At 40.4% G+C, this 21,581-nt stretch overlaps 1 protein-coding gene across 1 annotated transcript; it reads left to right on the top strand.

Annotated features, from left to right (window-relative positions):
* Positions 1 to 13,870: 13,870 nt before the first annotated feature.
* LOC143632157 (protein COFACTOR ASSEMBLY OF COMPLEX C SUBUNIT B CCB3, chloroplastic-like) lies at positions 13,871 to 15,856 on the top strand. Its single transcript, XM_077100735.1, has 4 exons — positions 13,871 to 13,904; positions 13,980 to 14,020; positions 14,722 to 14,927; positions 15,502 to 15,856. The coding sequence occupies exons 1-4, from the start codon at positions 13,871 to 13,873 to the stop codon at positions 15,854 to 15,856; spliced, it is 636 nt and encodes a 211-aa protein (XP_076956850.1).
* The last annotated feature ends 5,725 nt before the right edge of the window (positions 15,857 to 21,581 follow it).

The raw sequence follows: 21,581 nt of genomic DNA, 5'->3' as shown, positions 1-21,581 counted from the left end.
ATGAACCTAGGCTTGATACATGACCAAATTTGTAACACCCCAACCCGGAGCAGGCTGTCGTGTCACTATTACAGATATCAAATCAAGGCCACAATCCAAATTACAATAAATCAAAGCAACCTAAGCCACATTATTAAACCAAAAAGAATTAACTTTTTAAAATCTTGAACTTTGTTACTCTCTCACATCACTAATTCCCATGATTTCCCGAATTACCTGTGAACAAATAAGAAAACACAGACAAAGAAAACACGGCTGAGCCAAAAATTGCCCAGTAACGGAAAGAACAACAGTAACGACGATAAGACGAATAAACAGAAGCAAAATAATATAACAAAATCTATCTTAACCAAAATAAGTATGATACCGAAGTCTGATACTTTTAGAGCATATGACAAAAACCGATACTAAACGTATTACTAAACATATAACGGAGACTGACTTGCACGACGAGTGATGTTACTAAAATAAGTCGCGTATTAAAGGAGTACCCAGAACCGAAACATATAACATATAACTTGTGACATATAACGTGTGACATATAACGTGTAACATATAACTGAACTAGGATCGATCCATACGCCCCTAAACGGCCAAAGTACTACCATAGTACTAGTTAGAGACACCGTGAACTTTTAAAACACACTGTCACGAAAAGTGTTGTGCTCGGGTAACAGAGTACTAAACCTGAAAGGCAATATAACTGCCTAACATATAACATATTAACAGAAATTCATATTATTATCCATAGGAACATGCAACAATGAGTACGAGTTTATAAAATCTATTGCACGCTACAAGTATCTCTAACCAAAACTAATAGCTAAAACGGATCGAAACTGAACAAAACTAAATAAAAAGTTGACGACATATAAAATGTCCAAAAACCAAAATGGGTTGTATCGATAGAGACAACTTGGTGGTGCTAAAATATGAAATACTGAAAGTCCGCACTACAAAGTAACGGATTAGAATTTATACTACGAATAAACGAAAACGGAAACCGTACTACGAAGTTACGAATTATAAATTAATACTGAGAGGACAAAAACAGAAACCGTACCTTAATTTAGCAAGCAAAGCAAAAGTAAAGTCAACGTCGTCCACAAATTGTATGAGAACCACGACAACCGAACAGAACAAATCAGATAGGCGAGGTAAGTCGCGGCGGTTGTGATGGTTTTCTTCGGCCGCAACAGATTAGCGGTGGTGGCGGTTTAACTCGGAAGGGAACACGGTTGTAGATGGTGGCGAAGTCAGCAGAGAATCACATAGACTCAGGGTTTCGGATGAACGAAATCGATGTATGATATTTATACGAGTGATGAAGATCAAAATTTTCGGTTTAGTAGTTTTGTTTGGATTAGGATAACTCAAAAAAAAAGGGTTCCGTCTTCGTCGGAGATTATGAAGACGTAAAGTCTACTGATTGCAATTTGGGGTTTTAAAAAAAATGGCTACAATAACTCCTTTATTATCCCAAATTTAAATTAAAGATTAACACTTTCAACCTTTTAGTTTATTAACTAACTTAAAACACCTTTACACTTATTATATTAATATTCATATGTAACGTGTTTCATTATTCGATATTAACGTTCTATCGATATAACGAGATATTAGCACTTTTAATATTCGACATCATAACCCGACATTTTATCATTATTTTATGGTTTCAAATTTCTGTATATTACAAAATTACTTTTCTTATGGCTCAATTCTCATCAGAACACTCAAATTAGAACGATTTAGAGATCAAATTGAAAATAAACAGTTTTTGGCTTATCTGATAGTTGCCCACGTCACACGAAAACTTTGAGTATGCTCCCCGCACGACGCGGCAAACCCTGATCATCATAATGTTTGGTTTTTGTCACATTTAGTCCTTGTACTTCCCAAAATGCGACTCTTAGCCATTTTAAGCGAGTTTAAGGTATTTTAAGGGGCGATTGACGAGTTTAAATAACATGAGGATATAAAATGAATTACACCAAGTTAAATACTAATAAATGTAATATTTTATAAATATGAAAGATCCGAATAGCATTCCCGAATCAGGTAAACAAATACGAACACAAATACGGAAAAACCAAAATGCTACATTTTGTTCGTGGTTTTTTTTCATTTATTATGCGAACGAATGCAAATAAACTTTCCGCCGAACGGTCACGAACTGATCATTGAACGTTTGGTTCGTTTACAGCCCTAACTAAGCTACTTGTGGATGAAAAACAAGAGCAATAACTCGGTCCTAACATTGAAAAGGTGGTGTGAGTTTTCGTTTAAAGTGTAATCGTGAGAGAGAGAGAGAGAGAGAGAGAAGGGGGGGGAGGGTGCTTGGGTTCTTTGAAATAATATGGTTTGGGTGTATACATGTCGTTGTAAATATCTTGCTTGTAATGATGTTTCATGTTATAAAATGAAGTTGATTTGATGAATATTCAAAAAGAGTTTTAAATTTCTTATATAATTATATGTTATAATATCAATTCAGCTAAAACAATTAATTATATATCATTATATCACACATTGACATTCAGTCATTACGTATTAATGTATATTATACAATCTCTGTTTAAAATTAATGTATATTATACAGTCTCAATATTAAATAAGCTTTATATAAACATATCTCTATTATTATGTATTGTATAATACATATTTTTTAGAATAACAACCACTCAGTTAGATTGTACAAGTACACAAAGGATTAAATAGTTTTAGGAAGAAAAAAAATGTATACAATTTCAATAAATTTGATAAATGATAACCATAAATTTTCAATTTTTATGTTTCTGGGTATGGATTCTTTTAATTACTTTTTATGTTATTTTGATTAGTTAGTGTAATTTATTATGGTGATTATGATATTACATAGAGTAAGAACATGTATGGGATTAAGCTTGAAAACAATTTATTAAAGTCAACAAATAAAACTGTGTTTACCAACACCCATACGATTATGCCAAAATAAACAAGCAAGTTAATAATTCCAAATTTTTTAATAAATAAAAAAAAGTAGGAAAAAGTGCATGTTTCCATTATACCTAGGCCTGCCACTTTAATCTATATCTTGAAACCTGACCCGAGAAACGGTAATCCCGAATTCAAAAATACTCGTATTCATGAAACCTGACCCCGGACAATTCTAATTCGATTCGGTTACTTGTTACTCGTTTAGGGGTTTCGGGTATACCAAAAAAGCCCTTTTGCGTTTTATACCGTAACTATTAATGCGTGCACATTCAGTCGTTTAGTATTACATCATAAACTCTTTGATTGGCATTCCATCTATTTTAATTTTGTTGCTATTCTACTTCTAAGGTATAATTGCCTATTTATTCTAAATTTCTAATTTTGATTTCAAGTTGCTTTGATTCTGCAAGTGTTGTTCAATCGATTTTATAGGTAAAGATGATAATGTCGCCTTAATTCTACGGATTGCATTTTTGGATTATGTTGGTTTATTATGTGCTTATTTACATTCAAGTGATGATGATAATGCTGCATTAATTTTAGCATTTTATTTATTTTTCAAACCCGAGGAAACGGGCTCGGAAAAATAGAAACTCAAAAGTACAATAAAACACCCCTAACTAAGGATGAGATCGGTATCGTGCTGTACTCGTACCAGCATAAAAAATCAGTAAAACTGGGTACCAAATACCGTGCCGGATTTTATCGTAGGGATACGGGTATGAAGAAACACTAACCGACCCAGGGCAGATTACGGGTAACCTGGGGGTTGAATAGATGTTTCCCACGAGGGGTTAGACCCGGCAAAGATGGTTCTTCTGATAACCTGCAAAACAGACACCGTGAGCTCGTCACTGAGAAGGGGGGGGGGGGGTTTCTCCTTGTGACCACCCTCCGGCGTGAGAATCAGACTAGATTGCTCTTGAATATAAATGTATATTAAGAGATTGCTAGAGCAGATATCAGGTATAATATATCAGATACAAGATAAGATGAGATGATCATACCATTTGGGGTATTTATAGCCGAAGGTAGGTTTCCAAGGAGGTGTAGCCGGCTGAATAGTATTCCTGTTCTACCAACTGTGGCCTACGCACGTGCCATGCTGGTAGTTGGTGGGTAAGCAGCGGCTGATAGTGACCAGGCCTGCTGTGTACTATTCCTTTTCCACCAACTACAGGCTATGCACGTGGTATGTCAGGAGTTGGTGAGTAGGTAGCGGCTAATAGTGACATACAGTACAAGAGCATGCTGCTCGCCATACTGCTGTCAATGAGCTGTCGTATCTTTGGTCAGATCTTTTGCCCATACCTCGTCAGGTACAGTACAAAAGATCTTTCAGTATCGTACGGACTGGCTCATTTGGGCGGGAGTATTCCCCCTCCCGCCTTTGTGCGGGACTGTTCCCGGCTTGCTCATTCCTTCTTCAGGTGACTACTGAATTTTTATGAGAGTTAAGCCTTGTGCATGTAGCCATGCTGCGCGGGTAGCCTTCCCTGATGGCTGGTATCCGTAACTGCGGGAACAGGCGGAGTACTTGGAAACCATTGGGAGGCGTTTCCTGCGGGAACAGCTTGCGTACTGCGCGTAAGGACGTCACGTCTCTGAGCGTGGTGGGTCCTGCTGATCCAGTTGGTTTCTGCGCAGACGTCCCTTTAGTTAAGTCTTGCGGGTTCAACCGCGCAGACGTCCCTTTTCAAGGTGAGTCTTACGGGTCCAACTGGGCTCTGCTGGGACCTACCTCTTCAAGTCCCCCCAGTCCAATGTTCTTCTCATGAATGTTTAATAAAGTGAGGTGAACTTTTGGACTTAAGCAAAGGGTTTTTGAAAAGGGTTTAGTTTTAAGGTTTTCTATGAGGGTTCTTCCCGCGGAAGTCCTAATGTCACGCAGAATTTCCCACTGTTCTGCTTGATCTTTGGGTATGATGCGGGTAGGTCTGTAACCTCCTCGCAAGTCAGGAGCGTTGAGTACCTCTTGTGTAGATTCTCCATGAGGTTTTGGTAGTTTTGAACAATCTAGTTCTCGACGTTCCCGCTATGCGGGGATGTTATTCCCGTTTGCGCAAGCATGGCCCAGAAGATCCTTCTTGGTTTCATTTCCCTGCGGAGTGCTAGGTATGTGAAGGGTTTTGCCTTGACACTGTACCCGCACTCGTCTTATAGTTACTTTACTTCCAAGGTATTCCTGGCGTCAATTCCCTGCGGGTGCTAAGTATGTGAAGGGTTTTGCCTTGACACTGTACCCGCACCCGTCTTATAGTTACTTGGTTGCCGAGGTATTCCTGGCGTCAATTCCCTGCGGGTGCTAAGTATGTGAAGGGTTTTGCCTTGACACTGTACCCGCACCCGTCTTATAATTACTTGGTTGCCAAGGTAAGGGGTATTTTCCCGCTTACTTTTGAATCTTTGAGACTTGCGTTATAAACGTTATATGAATTGCGCATGCATATTTTAGTTTATTTTAGCAATTTTCCCAGTGCTTTGGATAAGTTAACCGTTCGACGCGCGGTTGTCAATAGGTTCGGTTTCTTCTTATGATTTGTGCGGTTAGGACCGGCATTTTCATTTAGTGGAATGACCAAAGTTTACCTATGACTGACCTGCGTGAAGGTTTGCCGTTTTTTGGGTTTATGCGGGTTTTGCCGCCCTCCCCACGCAACGACTTTCCTCGTAATTATGCGGTGAAGACCGGCATATCCGTGTGGAAAGTTTACTAGTATAGATGTAAAATCATCAGCGTCAATGTTTTAAGGAGAATCATTTCCATTAGAAGTGGCTCTGGGCCTTTTACAAATTTGGAATTGATCTACATGTAACATTTGCGTAATTGAGCTCCGTTCCATGTTCTTGGGACGGGAGTGCCATCAAGCCTTTCGAGCCGGTATGCGCCCTTTCCCAGCACTTGTTTGATATCGTACGGACCTTCCCAGACAGGGGTCAGCTTTCCTGGGCGATCTTGGTTCGAAGCCTCGTTGTTACGCAATATGTAGTCTCCTACATTGAAGTTGCAGAGTTTTACCCGCGTGTTGTAGTACTTTTGCATTTGTCGTTTGTAGTTCTCTTCACGCATTGCGGCTAAGTCTCTGCGTTCCTCGGTTAGCATAAGGTCTAACCGTCTTTCCGCATTATTGTCCCCTGGTTGAATCATGACCCTTGGTGAGGGTAAACCAATTTCGACCGGGACCATGGCTTCAGTGCCATAAGTGAGGCTGAACGGGGTTTCTCCCGTACTTGCCTTTTTCATCGTTCTGTGTGCCCAAAGTACGTGTGGAACTTCGTCCACCCAGCCGGATCTGTGTTCCAATAGTCTTCTCTTTATGCCGTCGACGATGCTCCTATTTGCTCTTTCCACCTCACCATTACCCTGCGGGTGCGCCACCGAGGTAAAGGTGTGGGTGATTTGAAGTTCTTTAAGCCACTGTTGTAGCTTCTTGTCAGCAAAGTTGGTGCCGTTATCGCTCACCAAATTCTGTGGAAGCCCGAAACGACAAATGATAAATTCCCAAATGAATTTTTTGATATGTTTCGCGGTCGTTTGGGCTAAGGGTTTTGCCTCTATCCACTTGGTGAAGTAGTCGATGGCGACCACTAGAAACTGGACGATCCCTGCTGCTGTGGGAAATGGGCCTGTTACGTCGATGGCCCATTTCTGAAATGGCCATGCAGAGGTGACTGGAACAAGTTCATTCTTCGGGCGATGCGTGTTGGGTGCATAGAGCTGACAAGACCTGCACTTTCTGATGTACGCCAGCGCATCCGTATGCATCCCCGGCCAAAAGTATCCCGCGTTGTTTAGCTTAGCTACAACTGCGCGTGGACCTGCATGTATCCCACAGATGCCTTCGTGTACTTCCCTTAGGAGGTAGTTGGCATCTTGGTCGTCAACGCATCTGAGGAGGGGGCCAAGAAAGTTACGTCTGTAAAGGATGTCATCGATGAGTTGATAGTTCAGTGCTTTACAGCGTAGTTTTCTTGCCTGTGTTTTTGACTCTGGTAGTATGCCCGCCGCAAGGTAATTTATTATTGGTGTCATCCATGTTTCTGTGCCGGTTTGGATGACACAGACTTCCTTGTGTGGGACTGATGGTGCTCCCAGGAGTTCAATGCGGATGTCCTTTCCCAAGTGAGTGAAAGCTAATGACGCAAGCTTGCTTAACGCATCCGCAGATTTGTTCTCGCTACGCTTGACGTGTATGACTTTACAATCATTAAAATCGCGCATGAGGGTTTTTGCTTGAGCGAGGTACAGGGCCATTGTGTCGTTTACGGCCGTGTACGTCCCGTTTATCTGATTGGCAACTAACATGGAATCCACATGGGCTTCCAAGTTCTTTACTCCCATTTTACGCGCAATCCTCAACCCGGCCAAGAATGCTTCATACTCAGCTTCGTTATTCGTACTTGGAAAGTCTAGTCGAATAGCGTAAGTGTATTCTTGGCCTGCTGGGTTGGTAAGTTTTAACCCTGCGCCTGAGCCCTCGCTGCTGGCCGCTCCATCAGTGTAAAGTCGCCAGACTTCATCGATGTCTAGTGCTGGAGAGGGTTGAGCCTCGTCCTGGCACTCTTTCTCCCGCGATGCGGGGACTTCGGCAATAAAGTCGGCCAAGACCTGGCCTTTTATAGCTGGCCTTGGCTTGTATTTTATCGCGTATTCTCCCAATTCTATTGCCCATTTGGCTAGGCGTCCCGAAAGTTCGGGTTTGCCTAAAACGTTTGCAAGTTTGAAGTTGGTGAGAATAGTAATTGGGTGACCTTGGAAATATCGTCTTAGCCTGCGTGAAGCCTGTACAAGTGCTAAGACTAATTTTTCCAGGGTAGAGTACCGAGTTTCGACGTCTGTTAGGAGACGGCTAACATAGTAGATTGGCATCTGGATGCCTTTTCGCTCGACTAACAGGACGGCCCCGGTTGCTCTATCTGTGGCGGAGAGGTATAGGATTAATTCCTCTTCCGCTTCTGGTGCTGTGAGCGTTGGGAGTTCGATCAAACGTGACCGAATTTCCTGAAAAGCTGCTTCCGCTTCTGGTGTCCAGCGGAAGTGCGTTTTCTTTAGACAGTTTCTCAGCGTCGACACGAATGGGAACGACCTATCCGCATGATTTGCCAAGAAGCGGTTAAGTGCAACTAGGCGTCCGTTCAGTGTCTGAGCTTGCTTGATGGTAGTAGGTGATTCCATTTTGATAATGGCTTCGACCTTTTCAGGGTTCGCTCTGAAGCCATCTTTTGTAACAATGACTCCTAAGAACTTCCCTTCTTCCACCCCAAAGGAACACTTGCTCGGGTTGAGCTTCATGTTTATCCTTCTGAGTGTGTTGAATGTTTCTTCGATGTCTTTCAACATCGCTTCTGGATTAAGGCTTTTAATGACCAGGTCATCCATGTATACTTCCAAGTTCCTCCCAATTTGGGCATGAAACTCTTTGTCCATCAGGCGTTGGTATGTGGACCCGGCATTCTTAAGTCCGAATGGCATCATTTGATAACAGAATGTGCCATCGGGCGTCCGAAATGCGGTTTTGTCCTGATCGTCAACGGCCATGTGGATTTGATGGTACCCTTTTATACGCATCAAGGAAGCATTTAAGGCGAAACGGTGATAACGAATCTACCTTAAGATCAATTTCGGGTAACGGGTAACAATCTTTGGGGCATGCTTTGTTCAAGTCTTTGAAATCTATGCACATGCGCCATTGCTTGTTAGACTTCGGTACCATAACGGGATTTGCAACCCAAGTTTGATATCTGCTAACGCGTACGATGCCCGCGTCAAGGAGTTCCTTGACTTGGGTTCTACACGCGTTAGCTTGTTCCGCCCCCATTACTCTACGCTTTTGTATGACCGGCGTAAAAGCCTGGTCACACTTGAGCTTATGCTCTGCTTTACTTCGAGGTACACCAATCATGTCTGCTGGTTTCCATGCGAAGATGTCAGCGTTTTTTTGTAGTAAGCGTTTGAGTAATGTGCGCGTAGGATCAGTTATTGTTGGGCCAATGGTAACCGCCTGGTCGGGGTATTTTCCATTAAAAGCCCATTCTTCTGGTTCGGTGATGGTGGGTTTAGCCATCTTTGGTTTGGGTGTTGATGAGACAGATGCGATGCATACCTGGGGAATACCGGTGACCATAGCCACGCCCTCAGCTGTTGGCCATCCCATCATGCCGTGGACTGAAGACACTACGGCATTGAATCTTGCCATCCCGTCTCTCCCGAAGAGAATGTCGTACGTGTGGTGTGGCTTCCTCATTACGACAAAGTCCACATCCTCTGTGCGGGAGAGTTTTCCGTCTGTGAGAGTGACGGGGAAAGATAGGATACCCAGAGGGGTGTTTGTGCTGCCGTCGAACCCTTCCATCGAGGCGTAGACCGTTTCCAAGCGTTCCTTGTCTTCATCATCTAGCTTGTCGAAGAACTGCCTGTACATAACTGTTGACGAGGCACCGTTGTCAACAAGAGTGCGGGAAGTGATGTAGTGCCCCAGCTGGCTTTTGATGACGATAGGGCCTTCTTTGCTGGGTCCTCCTGGCACTCGCGGGAAGCGCACCTCAGCTTATTTCCATGCGCATGGTTCTGTCGTCTGTCTTTTTCTTCCTCTGATGTTACCACGAACCATGTGAATGCTGATGTCAACGGGCTTTCGTCCGTTGCTTTTGTATCGGTTGTCATTCTTCCCTCTATTCCTGATTGATGCCACCAGGTGTGTAAGTTTGCCCTCCTTGACGAATGTTTCGATAATATTCCTCAAAGATGAACACTTCTCAGTGGTGTGACCCTTTGTGCCGTGGAAGTCACAGTATTTGCTCTGGTCCGCGTCAGGTCGTTGTCGGACCGTTGGATCTTTTGGCCATGGGAGTTTCTCAGTAGCAAATATCTCCGTGACGCTTTTGGTGAGGGGCGTCCACCTGGGGTGTTGGCTTGATGGGTGTGTATTACCCCTTCCGCCTAATAGGGAGCGAGAGCTGGATGAGGTGTCAAAGTTTACCCTTGACTGCCATATGCTTGGCTTCCTCCTTTTGTTTTGCCAGGCGGTCTGGACATTGTTTTCTCTAGTCCTCTGCGTGTAGAAGTTTGTAGTCTGGGGCAGATTCTCACCCAGTTGCTTCTCCGTTTCGGCAAAGCGCTTGGCTGCCGTCATGATGGCATCCCATGTGGGTGGAATGCCATCTTTACACGTCAATGTGCGGATAAGCTCTGGGTATTCGGCGCCTTGGATGAAAGCGGCGCGAACAAGGTCCTCGCTTATAACGCCCAGACTCAGCTTTTTCGAGTTAAAGCGGGTGATGAAGTCTAGTAAAGGTTCATCCTTATCTCTAACGCAGTTGAGGATCGTCCACTGTTCTTCAATATATTTCCTCTGTTGACTGAAGTGTTGGCTAAACTTGTGTTGGAAGTCCGCCCAATCATAGATGTGGAGGACCGGTAAACGGTCAAACCACGCTCTAGCCGCTCCAACCAGTGTCATCTGGAACATATAACACCACGTGGGTTCCGTCCAGTTGCTGACGGTTGCCCCCGCTATGAATCTGTTCAGGTGATCATCTGGGTCGGATATACCATCATAAGTGCCGATGTTGGGCATCTGCTTGGCACTTTTCGGGGCGATTGCTTCCTCAATGTCCCTTGCAAACTTGGATGTTCCCGCGTTTGCAGCAGTTGGTCTGAAGGTTTTGGAGAAGTCACGTGGGTTTCCCCCCGCGTTCCTTTGTTTGAAGGTTTCTCCGAAATTCCTTCTCGTTTGGAAGTCCGTTTCCTTACGCTTCCCTTTCGCCCTAAGGCGAGGGTTTGCGTCGGTGTCAGATTCCTCCTGATCATCGTCCGAGGACTCGCACTCACTGCTCATGTTGAGCTGTTGGCGAGTGATTCCAAATTCGTCAGCCTGTTGGACGGAACGCAAGCGTTCGTCCAACTGAGCTTGGAATTCCTTCTGACGTGCCTCCGCCCATGCTTTAACTTGTTCAAGTGTTTGGAGGGGGAGTCTCGTCTGTTGTCTTTCCACCTGGGTATTATTGAATCCCAGGGGATGGTTGTTTACTGCACTTGCCCAGCTTGGGTAACTGGGGTAGTGTTCGTAAAATTTACTGCACTTGCCCCGGCTTGGGTAACCGGGGTAGTGTTCGTAAAATTTGTGTGCTCGCCGGTGTTCCCCCCAGTAGCTGGGGTTGTGATTACCGGGGCTTCCTGGTAACTCGTTGGCCTTGGGACCGGAGTAACGTTAACCATCTTTCCAGAAGTTTGAAAAAAAAACTGAAGAAATGAAGTTCTAGCTTTTTCCCACGGATGGCGCCAATGAAGAAACACTAACCGACCCCGGGCAGATTACGGGTAACCTGGGGGTTGAATAGATGTTTCCCACGAGGGGTTAGACCCGGCAAAGATGGTTCTTCTGATAACCTGCAAAACAGACACCGTGAGCTCGTCACTGAGAAGGGGGGGGGGGTTCCTCCTTGTGACCACCCTCCGGCGTGAGAATCAGACTAGATTGCTCTTGAATATAAATGTATATTAAGAGATTGCTAGAGCAGATATCAGGTATAATATATCAGATACAAGATAAGATGAGATGATCATACCATTTGGGGTATTTATAGCCGAAGGTAGGTTTCCAAGGAGGTGTAGCCGGCTGAATAGTATTCCTGTTCTACCAACTGTGGCCTACGCACGTGCCATGCTGGTAGTTGGTGGGTAGGCAGCGGCTGATAGTGACCAGGCCTGCTGTGTACTATTCCTTTTCCACCAACTACAGGCTATGCACGTGGTATGTCAGGAGTTGGTGAGTAGGTAGCGGCTAATAGTGACATACAGTACAAGAGCATGCTGCTCGCCATACTGCTGTCAATGAGCTGTCGTATCTTTGGTCAGATCTTTTGCCCATACCTCGTCAGGTACAGTACAAAAGATCTTTCAGTATCGTACGGACTGGCTCATTTGGGCGGGAGTATTCCCCCTCCCGCCTTTGTGCGGGACTGTTCCCGGCTTGCTCATTCCTTCTTCAGGTGACTACTGAATTTTTATGAGAGTTAAGCCTTGTGCGTGTAGCCATGCTGCGCGGGTAGCCTTCCCTGATGGCTGGTATCCGTAACTGCGGGAACAGGCGGAGTACTTGGAAACCATTGGGAGGCGTTTCCTGCGGGAACAGCTTGCGTACTGCGCGTAAGGACGTCACGTCTCTGAGCGTGGTGGGTCCTGCTGATCCAGTTGGTTTCTGCGCAGACGTCCCTTTAGTTAAGTCTTGCGGGTTCAACCGCGCAGACGTCCCTTTTCAAGGTGAGTCTTGCGGGTCCAACTGGGCTCTGCTGGGACCTACCTCTTCAGGGTACTTTTGGTACGATACCCATTTTGGTACCACTTTTTTTTCCTGTTTAAATCTCCACTGAACTTGGTATTTGTAACGGTACAAGTAGCAAATCAACAGAATTGGTCTGGGTACCGGTACGGTTCCGACATTCAATAAACTATACTACTTAGGGCGTGCACTTGAAGCCTTGAACCGGCAAGCAACGGGTATCGCATCAAGCCTTGAACCGCTTAAAGATGATACGCATGGGTTAAGTTTGACATCCCGATAAAAGTCTCTTCATATTCCAAACATGTACCACCCGCATCCGTAAGTATCGAATACCAAAACCCTAAAATCTTGGTATCAATACCCATATCGAATATAGGAGTACGAGTATGGGTAAGGGTATTCAGGAAAGAAATCCCGTCCCTAGTTCAGACCAGCGGCTTAATAATAATAGGGGCTCATTTTTCCCACTTATCTCTAAATTCTTGCTACTCTACTTCTAAGTTATAGTTGCCTATTTATTCTAATAAATATTGGAATTAATTTCAAGTTGGTTCGCATCTACAGGTGTTGTTCGATCGATTCTATAGGTTAATACGATAGTGTTGCTTTAATTCTACGAACTGTATTTTTGGATTATGCAGAAAAAAAAAAAGAAGAATATAGTAAGAATATAGTAGGATTTTTATAAGAAAATTCTTTGAATTGTATATTCAATCATGAATGACGACATGACGTATTAATTAGAGTTAGAGTATTTAAGATAAATATATTAAGATAATAGACTAAATATAAAAGGTGATAGAGCAGGTAGTGGGAATCGAACCTGCATTGGGTATTTTCTGAATCCTTATATGAGGATTTACAAAAAAAAAAAAAAAGAAAAATTCTTTCAACAAAGATGTGAAATGGGAGGGATTGGTCGACGATATATGAATCAGAGACTAAACCTTGATATACCTCAGAACAATACATTTTTGTTACCGCGAGATATATTGGTAGCCATAGATCGTTTGATTCGAATAAAAGCTTATTTATGTTACAAGTGGTGATAATAATGTTGCTTTAATTTTAACATTTTGTTTATTTATTTATATTTTTAAAGCGTTTTAGGCCAAATACTCGAAACCCATTAAACCCGAATCCAAAAAACCTGAGAGAGATTAGCTGATTAGAGTTGAGTAAACCGACCCGAAAAACTAAACCCAAGTAAAATAAGAGCACCCGCGATTAGAGGTGCACAAACCGGTTTAAAACTCAAAACCGGTTCGGTTTGGTCAATAAAAGTCAAAACCGGTTTATGATCGGTTCAGGTTGAAACCGGTTTCTTACCATAGTACGATTGATTTCGGTTCGGGTTTTGACCTGTTTCGGTTCGGTCAACCGGATTGGAACCGGTTTTGGTGGAGAAAATTACAAACCGGTTCCAAACCTGGTTTCAATCAGTTCCAAACCAGTTTCCACATAATTGGTTTCAAACCGGTTCAGTTCCGTCAACCAGTTTATTTCTACCCGTTATTGTACCTCGGCTACAACAAATGTCAGCTGTTAAGTTTGGTGGACCGTACATACATACCATCAAGATAACATTCCACTTTCCCTGAGAGCCAACAATGGCGGTTTCTTCCTTTTCAGTTCCGACCAAAGGTATACTAATAATAATATTAATAATTAGAGCTTGCAATTTTCCCGTTTTCTCTCTAAATTCTTGTTGTTTTGCAGGTTATTCCGTACGAATGAACCTTAATTCGTCTCCAATCCCTGTAAGCAGCAACTCATTCTCTCCTTACTCTTTGTTTATGCACTGGATTAACCAACTAGCTGCCCCTTTATTTACTTACTAATTTATGTATTTTATTGACAAAGTGATGGTCTATGGTTATTTTATTTTGTGTGGTTTTCGTCTTATAATAGAAAAGAGTCGTGGTGATCTACCACAAAAATATCGGTGTTATCCAGTTAAGTCCAACAAATTAGTGGTTTGTTTGGGTTAGCTTATTGCAACAGCTTATCAGTTTATTTAAGGAAAGAAATGCTGATAAGCAGAAGCCAAGATTTTGGAGTTTTTAAGCTATTAAAAATAAGCTCAAACACCCTATAAGACACAGCAACTTACTGGGTCAATCAGTGAGACGAGATTAAATGCTTTTGTTCGTAATACGTGTGTCATAGTTGGAAGTTGAAGCTCACTACGCTGGCATCTGTTACCTTTTCACAAGTTTCAGTGAAGTTTTTTCTCGCTTTAAGTTTGGTCGGTTTAACATCTAATTTTGTTACAAATTTATTGATATTTTTCGGTTTATGGTATTTCCTAAAGAGTTGAATGAAATCATCACGTTCTAGTCAGAAATTTAAACGTATATCACTTTTGAAGTTTTATTGTAGTTGCTTGGTGAAACATAGCATGGATGATCTAGAAAGTTTTGTACTTCCATTCTTATTAGGTTTACTTTGTTTATGTTAGTTAGACTTGCAATTTACGGATGCAGTGAGATATTTACACTTAAAAACAGTTGTGATTCCTCTCTTTTCACAGAAAAGACTCCTATGCCCAACAAAACGAGTCCCACGCCAGCAGGCCCGAAGATATCAAGCGTTTTGCTCGTTAGAAGTTGCAGTTCCTAGCATTGACATCCCTTTATCAGCTTCAATCAATTCCATTGAAGTTATGTATGTAACGTTTTCTCCACCCACTTTTTTTTTTACTCCCTCCATCTTCTGAAATTGGAACCTAGAAGTTAGACTGACATGCGAAAATGTCTAAATTGCCCTTCGGTGACTACAAATAGGAACAATCGTGTAGGCTAGCATTGAAATGTCAAGGCGTTAACGGAGTACTATAAAACAAGTGGCAATTTTGACCCGCTTATTTGCATACGGGTTGATTTGGGTTGTGTTTTATCTCACGGGTAAAATTGATTTTTTTAGCTAAAAGGGTTTGGAAAAAAGTCGATTTATGATGCATAAAACCTCCTTAATTGTTCATATCTGAAGATTTAGATCATTAGCGTAAAGTTTTGTTTTTGTGATCATACCTAACACATCAACTGTTTTAAAAGAATGGACACTAAAAGTGTTTGCAAACAACCTATCCTCGCCTGTCCCATTTCAACCGGTACTAAAATTGACGTGTTTCAATCCAAACCCGTTTTGGCCTATTATCCAACACACCCATCTTGCCAACTTTAACTGTTATCGTTTTGGCTGATATTGTTTGTAACCGGGACTCATTGATCCTTAACAGAAGGCACTTATCAGATGTCATACCAGAGAATATGCAAAGCTTGTTTTTGATGGATCTGGACCCGGGCTCAGCTAAGTTGGCGATAGCCATTTTGGGCCCGTTTTTATCAGCATTCTCATTCCTCTTCATTATAAGAATCGTGATGTCATGGTATCCAAAGCTTCCGGTTGGGAAGTTTCCTTATGTTATAGCATATGCCCCCACAGAGCCGATTTTGACAGTTACACGGAAGGTGATTCCGCCCCTTGGTGGGGTTGATGTAACTCCTGTGGTTTGGTTCGGGTTGATTAGTTTCCTTAGTGAAATATTAGTCGGTCCTCAAGGCTTGCTTGTCCTTTTGTCTCAACAGGTGTAGATTATTATGTATTGAGTTATAAAGAAATCTGCAAATTTTTGAACCAAGACCTCAATAAAGTATAATTTTCTGTTTGCTTGTGATGGTCATGCTTGATTATTACTTTCTTGTTTGTTAACTTTAGCTTGATGTATTAAAATGTGTATACTGCAAGTTGATTTTTATTTTTTTTTACATCAAGGAAAATCAACGTAGGCCCCACTTGCGCTCGACGCCATTAAAAAAATCCGTCACTTGTGCGCCACATCAAGTGTACTTGTCATTAGATAAAAAAAGCTTTTATAGTTCATAATAACACATAAACTCAAACAACATTTACCATATATTAGTAGCAAAATTGTAATTCTAGGTAAAAGTTTAGCTGGAATATCGACGCATAGATAAAAGCAGGTATGTCGCAAAGAAATACTCGGTATTTTATAAGATATCGTATCCGAAAGGTTAAAAGTGGAACACACTCAAAATTGACTATAATAATAGAACAGTAAAAAATTGAAAGTGAAAAAGAAAAGGAACTTATTTAACTACTGTTCATTACCTACACATTTTTCTTAAGGAAAATGTTCTTTTGAAAAACGAAAAAAACTTGGAAAATTGGATATTAATAATGCCAACTTTCTGTTATTGGTCGATAATAATCCCAACTTTTTTTATTCTCACTAGCGGTCCCAAATTTAAAAAAGTTGGCTCTCAATGGTCTCCCGTTAAAAAAACCTAATGGCGTTAAGCTTTTTTCGAATTTCAAACTGATTTTTTGGGCTTTTGATTGGAAGAATGATACGAGTCGATTGATGTAAAACTTAGCTCGAAACGATACTCCAAACAACTTAATTTTTGTTAATTTTAAATTCAAACACCCGATTTGAAGCACTAATCAAGCCATTTGAAGCATCATTTCGAGCTAAGTTTTACGTTAATCGACTTGTATCCTCCTTCCGATCAAAAGCCCTGATAAATTAGTTTGAAATTTGAAAAAAACTTAACACCGTTAGGTTTTTTTTAACAGGGGACTATTGAGAACCAACATTTTTAAATTTGGGACCACTGATGGTAATAAACAAAGTTGGGATTATTATTGACTAATAACATAAAGTTTCCAAAAAACTTTTATAAGCGTTACAAAAAAATATTAATAAATAAGTTACGAGTAGGTTTCTAAATCGGATCTAAAATAGTTTCCTAAATTGGATCTAAACGGGTTTTAACGGCTAGACCTACTGATTGTAGTCAATGGGAGTCAAAGTCAATGGGCTATGGGCCTCTTGGAGGTCTGAAATTGAAAATGCAACAATAAGGGCTGCAAAAGCTTTATCGGTTTTGATTATTTTGATATACCTGTTAAGAGTTTTGTTGGTTTCTGTTGGTATAGGGGATATGTTGCCAATCATAGATAATGGTGGGGCTGTTGTGAAAAATTATTTTGAAATCTGAAAACAGTGGTCTGGGTTTGCAGTTTGCACTATTCGATGTGAAAGGAAACCAGGCTGGTTGGGCCGGACAATCGGCCCTGGGCCACAGCCCACAGTGAAAAAACAGGCCTGACCACTCACTGACTAGCGGGCCCAGCCACTAGACGTCTAAAATTGGACTTTGAGAATTTAATATTTATAAATATATTGTTGAAACTTCACATTTACTATGTTCCATAAAATAAATTTTATTATATATGTATGACATATTTTTGTAATAGCTCTTAGTGGGACTGGGAGATATATACGAATTAAACTAGTTTGAGACTCGTGTATTACATGGAGAATTAATAAAATTATAATATTTAAACATTAAGCAATATACAATCAATAACACATAACATAATTATCATATATTATTAATACAATTACAACTTACATTAAAATTACAGGTATTACAAAACAAACATTACGCAACTATTTTACAAATAAGAAAAAAATTTCTTGTACACTACATTTATGGTTGTATTGGTCAGATTACCTTGTTTATCAAAAATCAGAATCTTTAGCCCACACCTGCTTGTAACTCTTGATAAGACGACATAGCTGTCCTTATGAGAACACGGATTCTTTTAAGTACAAACCAACCCTAGATAATGATTGACCTTGGTTTTGTTTATGGTCATCGCAAAACATACTGCAAGGGGAAACTATTGTCTTTGAAACTTATATACTATTTTGTTGTCTGTTGGAGTCAGTGGTGATATGTGGATTAAAACTCTATGTCCAATGTTAGTTCTAGAAATTATTTTTGCTTCAACTACACGAGTACCTAAAGATATAATTTGTAGTCGAGTACCGTTACATAAGCCTTCTTTCTGGTTAAGATTTCTAAGGAGCATAATAGGAACACCGGTTTGAACCTGATATTACAAAAACCGGTTTGTAGTTATAAACCACCGGGTTAGGAGTTTTTTTTAGCTAAACTGGTTTGAAGCCGATATTTTGGAACCGGTTAGACAAAAACAGGTTTCATCCTGTTTAAAACCCGTTTGTAGCTTAAAACTAATTTATAGCTCACATATCATATCCATTTATAGCTCATTAACCATTCCATGTAATGCCCCATTGAAAAATCGATTTATTGTGAAGGAAAATATGATTGTAATTATAATAATGATATTAACAATTGCTTATGTTACAATAAGAAAGATATTTTGGAACCGATTAGTCAAAAACATGTTTAACCCGGTTTAAAACCCGTCTGTCTATATACGTCAGCTTCAAAACTAATTTATAGCTCACATATCATATCCATTTATAGCTCATTAACCATTCCATGTAATGCCCGGTTGAAAATTGGAAACCAAGGATAGGATAACGATAAGCTATTGATGAAAATAAAGTTGAAATCCAAGCATTAGTGAAAAATAATTGAATAGAAAAAATTTCAAAAAATTAAATCTCCATAGAAAAAATTCTAAGCAGAACAAATCTAGATTTTAATTAAAACAGATAAACTTTATTTTAAAAGATCAACATTTTTAGTCGTCAGTATTGCTTTGACTTTTGAACAGTTATTAAGCCAAATTCGATACTTATAAGTTAGAATCTTAAAAGTTAATACAATGTAATTACTAATATATTAAATGCATAATTAAATTAAATTGATTAATCTAGGGAATATAAGTTAGAAAAATAGGGAGTCATGAAAGCATGACAAGTGACAAAACATGATACTCTTTTATTAGAGTGGTAAGATTCTTTTGGGTGTATTAGTACCAACGATTAACGAATGAGAAGGTCCAAGTAACCGTTGATGCTTTCTTTGTGAAGTTTGAAGTTAACATTCATATTTAAATTGCACGAAAAAGTAATGTGGTATTTTAGGAAATGCAAAGATTTTGATATTAAGTTATGGTTTTGTAAATAGCTGATACATAAGTGATTCAACCAATTAATTAATTCGCCTATGTAGATTTTGCTAATAGCTTGTAGATTTAAGAAAACAGGTGGTTAAATTTTACAAGCCTTAGTTAGAATGTAGAATTTATATTATCTTCCCTCCCAAGTCCCACCTACAAATATTTCAAGCAAACATTATTCGACAATTAAAAAAAACGAGGTGAGGTTTGACCCTAGCCTACTTAAGGGTGATGGGGGCGGCCTGGGGAAACGCAATCAGGTAACTCAAGTAATTCGGCTACAAAGTCGCACTTGGTCCAGGAAACTTAATTTGGGAAACAAATAAGGGGTTTCAGTCCTAGTTTCTTATTACACCTTAAATTATAAAAAAAAAAGTATAAATCATATGTAATTAAGGGGGTGTTTGGGATTCCTATATAAGTCATAAGTTATAAGCTACAAATTTGTAAAATATGATACACTCGTAATTTTTAACTTTCTCAAACACCTTATGACTTATAACCAATAAGTTATAAGTTATAAGGAGGTAAAACAAGGAATCCCAAACACTCCCTAAATTAGGCTTTAGGATTGTTGGCAATTGGTTTGTGGTATATAAATACACATAGAGACATATAAGAATCATAGAATCCAAAACATTTTTTATTTTAGAGTTAATTACAATTATGGTTCTTGTGGTGGAACCTAAAACGTAGGTTGCAACCCCGTGGTGCCATTTTCGCAGATATGGGCCCTGTGGTGGTCCTTTTTTTGCAATCAGGACCCTCGCTGCGAAACAACGTTTTTTTCAACGAAAAGATCGTTCTACCCTTGCAATTGCAACCCTTTGGTTTTATACATGAAATTTGGACCTTTGCAATTGCAACCCTGTAATTTTAAATACACACAGAGACAAACAACCGCCATGAAACACCTTACTTCCATAACCATCTCCCTCTCTCTCCTCTACCGTACACCATCACTAACCACCTCCCATTTCTCAACCTCGTCACCCGATGTCACGCCATTCTGCCACTCACACTCAAGACGTAGTAATCCTAAGGACGTGAGGAACGTTAGGGTTTCGGTTTGTAGGACTTCAAAAATTTTTAGGTGTCATGTAATGTTAATGTTTATAAAGTTACGCAGTTCATAACGCCCGTCGTTAGGCCATTTGGAACTAAAGAACCGATTCAAGTTATGGAATTTGGTAACGTTATGCAGTTGTCTATGGCTAATTAGGAGGCGCTGTCTTCCCAATTGTTGGATGAATTGGTTACATAAATTACTCTTTGCACCTATAGTTTTACACACAGAATTATAGTCTTATTAGAATGTGTACAGTTAATAGTTAGTTTTCTATTGTTTCATACAGGTAGAAGAACAACGCAAATGTGTCTCTTTAAGTGGACCTAATATATTGGTTGTCCCAAAATTCACCACCTGCTCATCTTTTTCTAATATCTGGTCACATAGATTTTAGTAGCACGTTACACTGCTTAAGAAGGACTAATTACAATGTACTACTTGCTAGTACAGATAATGCTCATGCGGTTCTTTGTAGTGCTGCAAGTATTATGTGGTAGTGGCCTTCATTTGTCAAAGGAGAAAATTTAACTTGAAGGTATTTCAACCAACCTCCAGATGGCCCTTATGCTTCATGGTATGGCCATTATAGAGTCGCTCTTGAAGACCCTTTTACCCGTTTCAATCGCAAACCATTTATCCTAATTTGTTGTAAGGCCCCGTTCCCGGAAGCCCTATTTTGGCGTTGGATTTACTCATAAACACAGTTCTAAAATCAGAGTTAATTAAAAACTTTTCGCGGAATACATAATATTAAACATTCTTACATAACATGAGTGCTTGTTTTTAAACAAAATACATTAAATCTTAAAGGGTAACGTAAACGACATGTGAATCTCCTTTTCTTCGATGCCAGTCTTCACTTTGTTGCCACGTGTCTTCCCTCAAGCAACCCGTCGCATCCTATTCACCTGCGTGCATACTAATAGTCAGCTACGCTGAGTGAGTTCTAGTTAACAGTTTACAGGATTATTCTTACACATTCTTTCATTTCCATACAAGTATTATTTGTACTACTCTTACACATTCTTACAAACATACAATTATACATACATTCTTGCACAGATATTATAAGGGTCTGCCACCCGACTTCTTGCACCGATATTGTAGAGTCGGCCACTCTATTCTTGCCTAGGTATTAGAAGGGCCTGCCACCCTGACTCTTACTATTCTTGCCCAGGTATTAGAAGGGCCTGTCACCCTGACTTTGCCCAGGTATTAGAAGGGTCTGCCACCCTGACTCTTACTTCACATTCCTTCTAGATTCTTACAAACATGTTAAGTTAAACAACTAACATATGCAAGTTCTAACCTCTTTCTTTCAT

This window comes from Bidens hawaiensis, unplaced genomic scaffold (assembly GCF_021521415.1).
Source record: "Bidens hawaiensis isolate Kalapana, Puna unplaced genomic scaffold, B.hawaiensis_p1.1 tig00006365_1, whole genome shotgun sequence".
In the NCBI taxonomy this organism is placed as follows: domain Eukaryota; kingdom Viridiplantae; phylum Streptophyta; class Magnoliopsida; order Asterales; family Asteraceae; genus Bidens; species Bidens hawaiensis.
This window is presented reverse-complemented; position numbering and strand designations above follow the sequence as displayed.